At 36.5% G+C, this 9,644-nt stretch overlaps 1 protein-coding gene and 1 long non-coding RNA gene across 2 annotated transcripts in view; one reads left to right on the forward strand and one right to left on the reverse strand.

The window, feature by feature from the left end:
• Window positions 1-9,558, forward strand: part of LOC136247256 (uncharacterized) — a 148,778-nt gene extending 139,220 nt beyond the window's left edge. The window contains exon 7 of the mRNA XM_066038883.1: window positions 7,655-9,558. Within this exon, the coding sequence (XP_065894955.1) occupies window positions 7,655-9,364 (1,710 nt within the window). The 3' untranslated portion in view covers window positions 9,365-9,558. The remainder of the gene's footprint in view (window positions 1-7,654) is intronic.
• LOC136247269 (uncharacterized) overlaps window positions 1-9,644 on the reverse strand; it is a 286,965-nt gene that overhangs the window by 108,159 nt on the left and 169,162 nt on the right. The window lies entirely within an intron of this gene.

A 9,644-nucleotide genomic window follows, 5' to 3' on the forward strand; every position in this document is an offset into this window, starting at 1 on the left:
GCTGCCTACTTTCATAATCCAGTATAATTAATTAACTGTCAGTTTTGTGAAAAGAGTCTTCCTGTGTGCACATCCAATATGCCAACTTTAATGATTCATACTTCAGACAGATGGCTTCAAATATGGTGAATTGTTAGCACCAACATTGTTAAATTGATGAAAAATTTTCTGGGCTATGCACAGCTCCTACATAATATGTGACCAGGCCTGCGAAAATAGGGTATGTGAGTACATAAAATTTGCCTACTTTTTCAAACGCTCATCACCCATAACGTTTTATGCCACAATGCTACAGTCATGCAATTTTCAGGTATTGTTAAACATTTAATTGGCTTTATAACAAAAGTTACAGAGTGCAAATATTCTATTCCAGTCTTGAGATACAGCCTGCTGTATGACGGGGTGTAGTTTGTGCCCACATGCCCTGTTTTCGCAGGCCCGGTCACATATATGGATTAGTACCTATTTTTAAAAATCCAGTTAGATTAATTTACATTACTATTATATACAGTACATCTAGTCGTCATGAATTTGCAGAAAAATCCACAAATTAGTATTAAAATTTTTCAACTAGAGTAAGGACAATGTAGTACTATGATCAAAAGTGTTAAAACAATGTGGATTGGAGTAATATGTAATGTCTAACTGCTGTATAACAATAAGAGCAAATATCCACACTGTTCTGTTGAGATTGAAATGCAACCGTAGGGATATTTGCTTCTTGGACATTACATACTACTCAAATCCAGCTTGTTTCAGCACTTTTTATAGTGGTACTATATACATTGTCCCTACTCTAGTTTAAAATTCCTATCTTTTCTTATACTAGTTAATTCACGTTTCTATATATTTTGATTACAGTAAGATGAATTATGCAAATTTCATTGGCTACTTACAGGTATCTAAATGCTGTAGATCCCCTATTTCTGTTTCAATAGCTGGGGCAAAAAAAAACAAAAAAAAACCCTACCAATTAAGTTCCTGTAACATTGGCAATGCATAGGCAATTAACTTGATAGCAAGTGCTGTTACAAGTTACAGACAATTGTATCGGCCTTGTTTCTATTAATGAGCACTACATTTCTTGTGACACAACCAGCTGAGAAAGTCCACAAAGCAGCCATGCTCTAAATAAGTTAGATATTGAAACACAAACCCTCACATACTGTAGTAGTGCCCTTACTTCACTCGGGTGCCACAACACAGGGTCTTTCAAGTTTATAAATTCCTTTGAACCCTTTATTTCAATGTCTAACAATGGCATACTTACATATAGTGTGTGTGTGTGTGTGTGTGTGTGTGTGTGTGTGTGTGTGTGTGTGTGTGTGCATGTGTGTGTGTGCGATGGCATCTGCAAAAACATGACACAAAAAATCCACAAAAGCATTCTTCGAACTCCTGTTTATTAAAATTTATTATTATAATCTACTTAGCTACAGTACCACCCAGAGGTAATGTTACAATCCCTCGCAAGTGCTTAAATCCAGGCCAAGACTCGACATGACACGCAACTGGAATACATCACGTGTGAAGGCACACAGTTACTGGAGCAGCCACCAGAAGAAGCTCATATGTCATGGCTACACATGGTGAGTTAGTTAGCACACACATGCCAAAGGAATCACAGGTCATAAATTGGCTACACGACTGTCAACTGCTCGCGAGTGTAATGTTACATCTGGGTGGTACTGTAAGAGTACCATTTAACAAAGTTTCAGCCTAATATGCCAATAACTTTTGAGGTTACAGCTCTTCATGGTAGCAACAGCATAAAAAATGATTAGTACAGCAAGTATAGGGAAAATAAATACATGTGTTTACTACAACAGTTCTGACTTATAAATGGAATAGTGTATAGGGTTGAAATTTGTGGCATTGTGTTAGCCATGAGTAGGGTAATCAAATACTGGGTAAGTAAGTCTTTTTCACCTTTCCTTATCTCAAAGGAAGGAAAAATTTGTGAAGAATGATCAATTGCATAAAATTACTTTGACGTGACATAAACAAATAGCCGTAACTTGCATTCCTTTGAGTCTACTACACACTGAAACTAAGATTTGTTACTCCTCCTGAGAGGCGAATAAGATGATATCAGATGTTTTAGATGACAGGGAGATGTTTTATTGTTAGTCCCTTCCTTCATTAAGAAAAAGGCACTGAGAACCGCTCATTGAAGGCAAGGCAGACTAACACTCATATCTCGGAAATTCTTGCATGAAACAAAATATTTTAAACTCCACTTGCTTTGGGGATCATGATGCTACCAAGGTGTATAGTGTTATCACCTTCCTTTGTTATGAAGCAAGCTCTTTAAATAGTCAGATTTTTTTTTTGGATTTTATAAACATTCGTTTATGAAGAAATTATTTTTCAAAGCAGTACTGAAAAGAATAATGATTGATATAACATAAAAACAGCAAACTACAATTAAAATAACTACTGTAGCTACTAAACAAAAGAAACTGGCTACAAAACATGTACACCTACAAGTTACCTTGAAGCTAACTACCTTACAATATGTGACCAGATTTTACAAAACCGATCCAAATCTCACATAAGGCAAAATCAAACTAACACTACCAGTGGATAGCCACACTATATCGTTCTACTAGCTTTGACACTCCGCATTACTTAAACTACTCGAGGCTGGTTATAACAGACAACTTTTCTGGGTGGTGTAGAGATATCGAAAGGAAGTATTTGGCCTTGTGAAGGGTCTGGCTTGGAAAGAATCAGTGGTATACTGGTGGATGGCCTGATAATGTTGGCCATACCATTTTTCTGTTGATATTTCTACATACATATCGGGCACTAAGGAGCCAGCACAGCCCTGTTATCTCATGACTAGATTCCAATTGTGGTCTACCTCCATTTTGAAGTCTATGTCTTGCCCTCTCTGCCACCCCCCACTCTCCAGCCCTTTGTGAGCACTGATGTTGCTACTTCGCTCATCCAATTGTTCAGATTTTCTATCTTATTTGGCAGGAAACTCTGTAAGCAGCTACAAGTACTTGATGTGGTCTGAAATGTAATAGATTGATGCATCTTTTGTGCAAATTTCATAGCCTTGCTTTCTATCCTTGGCAAGTTATGCTGACTTGAATTCTTTAAAACTGTTTATCTCAAAACTTCTAATGTGTGATTTGGATTGTTTTTCCAAAATCCAGTCTCATATAACATTTATCTGGCTTTAAAGGATCCAAACACACAAAAACATACTGTGTAATCATTCCATGACCAGTGTAAGCCATCATACACTGACCAGACACCTTTCCACTGCTCCAGGATTCTTGTTAGGTCATGTGATCTCACATGGTGCTCCAGAAATATTTTATATGTGACCGTATTTTACAAAACCAATCCATACTGCACATCAGACTAAATCAAACTAGCACCACCAGTTGATAGCCACACTATTGTAGTACTAGTTTTGACACTCAGCACTTCTCAAACTACTCGAGGCTTGTTATAACAGACGTCTTTTCTAGGTGGTGTAGAAATCGTGAAAGACAGTATCTCGCCTTGTGAAGGGTCTAGCTTGGCAAGAATCAGTGGTATACTGGTGGATGGCCTGATAATGTTGGCCAGGTATTTTTCTGTTGATTTTGTTACATATCAGCCACTAAGGCGACAGCACAGCCCTGTAATCTCACGTCTGGACTCCAATTGTGATCTGCCTCCATTTTGAAGTCTATCTCTTTCCCTCCCCACAATCCCCACCCTCCACCTTTTGTGAGCACTCGTGACTGTACTGCACTCATCCACCTGCTCAGATTTTTTATCTTATTTAGCAGGAAACTCTACTAGTAGCTACAATTACTGGAAGTGATCTGAAAAGTACATAATAGATTGATGCATCTTTTGTGTAAATTTCATATGGGTGCTTGCTATCCTTGGTGAGTTATGCTGACTTGAATTATTAACCATTTATCTTGAAACTTCTAATGTGCAATCTTAGATCGTTTTTCCAACATCCAGTCATGTATATATTCTACTGCAATAACTACAAAAATAGGTATTCAGGGAAAGGAAAATCGTTTTCTCCACCCTGCAGAGCCCAGTATTTTAGCACCATTCTAGCATTGTTTATTGCATTCTACCATAAAACTAGGCTTGCACAAACATAATATGGCAGATTCAGTCACAAATGTTTATTTGATTTAAGTGCTATATGAAGTTACTAAACTCAGTGGCCAGTGTTCTCATCTGTGGCAAGGTACTCATGTGGCTTGTGTCTATCACCACGATTTTCCACAGTTCCAGTACCTCATAAAAGAATGACCGAGCTAGAAGACACAAGCATTGCTTGCATGTGCTCTACTGGCGACATTACCTGTGAGCTGTACTGTAAATAACTAGCAGGAATCTGGGTGTCCGTAGGTTTCTGATGCGGATACCTACTACAGACCACTCCATGTCAGTAATGAACTCAACTGTGGCAAATTAAACCTCTAGCAGATTAGGCCTCAATCTTAATAGTCCATTACAGTACAACGTACTGTATTATGCATAGTAATATTACCTAGAAGTGCATACAGGAGTAGAAGGTAGCACTTAGTTTCATCCAGTTTAGGTTTTATTATTAGAAAAGTGGCACTCCCTCTAAAATAAATTATTTGTAACAAAGTGCTAACGAATATTCGAATAGTGTCTTAATGAATTGAATAGTATCATGCTGACCGATTAGTCAAATAGCCGAATAATCGTTTCAGCACTAATATCAATCAATCTTGAACTAATCCTTTCTTCACAGTGTAGCTGTAAACCAGGTTCTTACCATGTTTTCATACTATCCCATTGTACATCATGTAAAATAAGCAGAGTTTTAGCCTCTCTGGCAACCAATACACAAAAATAATGCATATTATGCTGGCATTATGCTCAATACTTTTGACTACCTATTATGCCCAAATTGTGATGGCATGTTCAACGTAGGCCTACTTTGCAGTAACATTCATCAGTCACTTTAGCTCTCATTGATATTAATGTGTAGCAGGTATTCTAGTCACCTAAACAAGACAAACACTCCCAGTACTTGGACCATTTGATTTATCTACAGCCCTCATTTCTCTTGGTTGGCCAACCGTGTTTACTGAATTATTCTTAAAATCTGATCAAACAATGGTGATGATTCATTAGAAAGTGTAAGTGTTTTACAAGAAGATCAGAGTGATGAAGACAGACCTCATGGTGATTGTATTGTTGAATCTCAGTAGAGAACAAATCACATTCACTACTACCATCTTCTGTTGTCTGTATAAAAAATTCCCTAATCGAGACAGCAAATCTGTTCCTATTACAGTTTAGCTGGAACCCCCTTCTATATTTGGACCACTACTGTTGTTGAATATCCTGGACAACTCATGTCAATCTTAATTTGCAGCACTATCTTAGGATTGTTCTCACTGTAGTATTGCAGAATGAGAGAGGTTGGTTCCAAATTGGATGTGACTGCTGTCCTCCACTCCAATAGGGTCTGTCTTGGATGGAGCTGCTGTGCCAAAATCTCTAAAGAGCTTCAAATTGTATGCTACAAACAAATCACCCTGTAGAAAGATCAGCTAGAAGAAGTTACCTAGTGGAGAGTTCAGCTACAAAGAAGCAATCATGTAGAGAGTTCAGCTGCAAACAAATCACCTGTAGAGAGTTCACTACAAACAAATCTCCCTGTAGAGAGATCAGCTAGAAGAAGTTACCTTGTGGAGAGTTCAGCTACAAAGAAACCATCATGTAGAGAGTTCAGCTGCAAACAAATCACCTGTAGAGAGTTCACTACAAACAAATCTCTCTGTAGAGAGATCAGCTAGAAGAAATTACCTTGTAGAGAGTTCAGTTACAAAGAAACCACCATGTAGAGAGTTCAGATGCAAAGAAATCACCCTGTAGAAAATTCAGCCACAAACAAATTGCCCTGTAGAAAGATCAGTTAGAAGAAGTGACCTTGTAGAGAGTTCAGCTACAAAGAAACCATTGTGTAAAGAGCTCAGCTGCAAACAAATCACCTGCACAGAATTCAGCTACAAACAAACCACCCTGTAGAGAGATCAGCTAGAAGAAGTTACCTTGTAGATTGTTCAGCTACAAACAATTCACCCTGTAGAGAGAGCAGCAAGAAGAAGTCACTTTGTAGAGTGTTCAGTTACAAAGAAACCACCATGGAGAGTTCTGTAATAAATATATGTATTATATATATAATTTGTACATTTACTGATAAAATCAGAAATATTTAAATTACATCTGCTTCATCTTTTCTTCTTCCTGTGGTAAAGAAAAAATGACAGGTTTAAAAAGTCCCAAAGCAGGCCATAGGCCGGCTTTGGGGTATATAAATACAAAAAGAAGTGAAATCTAATCCAAAACAGCCAAGCTGTAAAAAAGTGTGTGGCCCTCAAAAAGGCTATGGTGAAAATAGATGTGAAATCCAAGGTGACAGCCAAGAAATGGCTGTGATGGTAGGTTAATGATAAAAATTTTATTAACGGCAATTTAGGTGATTTTTTTGCCAAGACCAAGTGGCACAAAAATTCATCTGAATTGTCGTTATTAAAATTTTTACCATTAACCTACCATCACAGCCATTTCTTGGCCGCCACCTTGGATTTCACATCTTTATTCACCAAAGCCTTTTTGAGGGCCGCACACTTTTTTTACAGCTTGGCTGTTTTGGATTAGATTTTATTAGCTAGAGTATGTGCTAAGTAGTAGAGCTTTTGCTTAGCAATGGTTTGCTAAGGTGTGGTTGCTATGACCAAAAATTGCATATTACCTTAGAAATTGTCTCTGTGGCAACAGTCACTAAGCAACCATGCTATAATGGTTGCCTAACAGTGATTGCTATAGGATATTTGGATTTGGTTATCTATTTGAACCATAGCAATCAGACTCTAGCAACCATTGCTAGACAACCAATTGGAAAGCAGTGAGATTTGGAATAAATATCAAAAAACAGGGAAAAGCATGGGTAGCAGCGAAATTTGAGATATGTACTACTTTTGTTGCATTGAAAAAGAAAGGAAATTATATTTAGTTTTGCCTTGAGAATGATATTCCATGAAATTCAATAAAGTTAACAGTCCAGAGCTAATTTACTCCCCACACAATGGTTGTTCGGCTTGAACAACACCTTTAATTTGAAAGCATGGTTTAAAAGTGTAAAATATTGTCTCAAATAGATAAATATTTTCAATGTAAAAACAACTGTAAAGATTGCCAAAGACAAAATATGCAGTGGCACTTGTCAGTAAATAAAATTAATGTGATCAGAAGCACACTTAAAGTTTCATAATTGTGCAAAAATGCTCAATTTTTTTGCACTATGCCACTGTACAGTACAGCTCAGCTCCAAGATAAAATTTGTTCAAGTCAAAAATGCAAGCAAAAGATGAGAAAATGCATGCAAAATAAGGGTGAATTGTGTCCTCTCACATTATACTTCGAGTAAATTGCACTGTGACATGTATAATATACATGTCACAGTGCAATTTATAGACTCTACGTGGTGACAGAGTAATTTGATATGGACGTGTGAGAAGCTCACAAAATGTGAAAGAACATTATGTTGGAGCTAAGCGGTACAGTACTATTGCCCTATTATGGCTTAAATTAAAATATTATCATGTGCATATAATTGTGGAAATCTTTTATTTTCACTTAGGCTGAAAATGATAACATTTCAAGTTCACTCGCACTGAAAATGAAAAATGACTCTACACTTCTTTCTAATCCACAAAGCAAAATTGCGGCTTACAAACTTCCCATGAAAAAGACCATGGTAAATCCGAATAAGGGAGTGGCAAAATGTGTAATTGGAACACCAATACCAGGCCAACCAGTAATCGAAAAGGTCTTAATGGTAGTTGGAGCTACAGGCGCAGGTAAAACTACTTTAATCAATGGAATGATCAATTACTTATTTGGCGTAAAGTGGAAGGATGATTTTCGGCTAGTTCTCATTGCAGAAGATTCAGCAAAAAGCCAAGCACATAGTCAGACAGCGTTAATTACTGCGTACACAATATATCCATCTGAAGGATCACAGTTTGAATTTACATTAACCATTATTGATACTCCAGGCTTTGGAGACACTACTGGTTTAGAACGTGACAAACAAATTATACAACAAATACAGAATTTCTTTTCTGTTCAAGGTGAAAACGGAATTGATCATCTTGATGGAATTGGATTCGTGACCCAAGCTTCCCTTGCACGGCTGACTGCACAACAAAATTATGTTTATCACTCTATTTTATCTGTATTTGGCAGTGATGTAGCCCAGAATATATTCATTATGGTGACATTTGCTGATGGCCAGGATCCTCCTGTAATTGCTGCTATTGAAGAGGCTAAAATTGAATGCTCAACATATTACAAATTTAATAATTCTGCTTTATTTGCTTGCAATAAACACATAAAGATTTCAGATGAAGATGAGAATGAAGAAGAAAATTTTGATGAAATGTTCTGGAAAATGGGCTTTCTTTCTCTAAAAAAATTTTTCAAAGCATTTTATAGTAAAAATGGAGTGAGTCTTTACTTAACAAAGGAAGTATTGAGAGAACGAAAACAGCTTGAAACTACTGTTCAAGCTCTACAACAACAAATTAGGGCTGGTTGTGCTAAGTTAGAGGAACTGAGACAAGAAGAAATAGTTCTTCAACAACGAGAAGCTGAAATTGCAACAAACAAAGATTTTACTTATACTGTAGATATTGAAAAGCAAAGAAAAATTGATCTTCCAACCGGCCATTACGTTACCAACTGTCTAACCTGCAATTATACTTGCCATGACAACTGCAGATATGCTGATGATAAAGACAAGTACCAATGCTCGGCTATGGATAATGGTGGACAATCAAATGCACATTGCACAGCATGTCCTAACAAATGCTTTTGGCAACAGCATGTAAACAATCCATATAAATTTGAGTTATACCTTGATACTGAACAAAGAACTTCAGAAGAATTGCATGAAAAATATAAAACTGCACTACAAGGAAAAAATAAAGTAGAAAACATGGTACAACAAATAAATTATTATCTTCAAACTGTTGAGAATGATGTCATCTTTAAAGTAGAAGAACTTCAACGAGGTTTACTACGGTTAGATAAAATTGCATTAAAACAAAGTCCACTTACACAAGTCCAGCATATGGACTTGTTAATAGAAGCTGAAAAACAACAAGCTAAACCTGGTTTCCAACAACGTATTAAAATTTATGAACATGCCAAACAAGAAGCTGAAATATTGGAAAAAGCCAAACATGATCCAGAAAGCTTAAGGCTTCGAAGAAAGAAGAAGGAAGAAATTAGGGAACTCAACAAAAAGCACCAAAAATCTTGGTATAACCCACTTAGGTATTGGTGACTTACACACATGCATGCATAAACATTGTTTTAGCTGAAAACACACAGATGCTAAATTGCTAGGTTGCTGAACAGTATTATTTAATTTATAATGTGATATATACTAGTACTTCTGATTTTATAACATATTTTGTGTGAATGCTGTTCAAAGATAAAAAATATGCACTTTTTGGTTTTCTTGTCATAATCATAAGTATCAATTACTCATCATAGACTATTGTAGTTCTATATAGTTATGAATCATAGAAGTTTTCACATCATTACACAATAAACGTTGACCA

Source organism: Dysidea avara, chromosome 2 (genome assembly GCF_963678975.1).
Source record: "Dysidea avara chromosome 2, odDysAvar1.4, whole genome shotgun sequence".
In the NCBI taxonomy this organism is placed as follows: Eukaryota; Metazoa; Porifera; class Demospongiae; order Dictyoceratida; family Dysideidae; genus Dysidea; species Dysidea avara.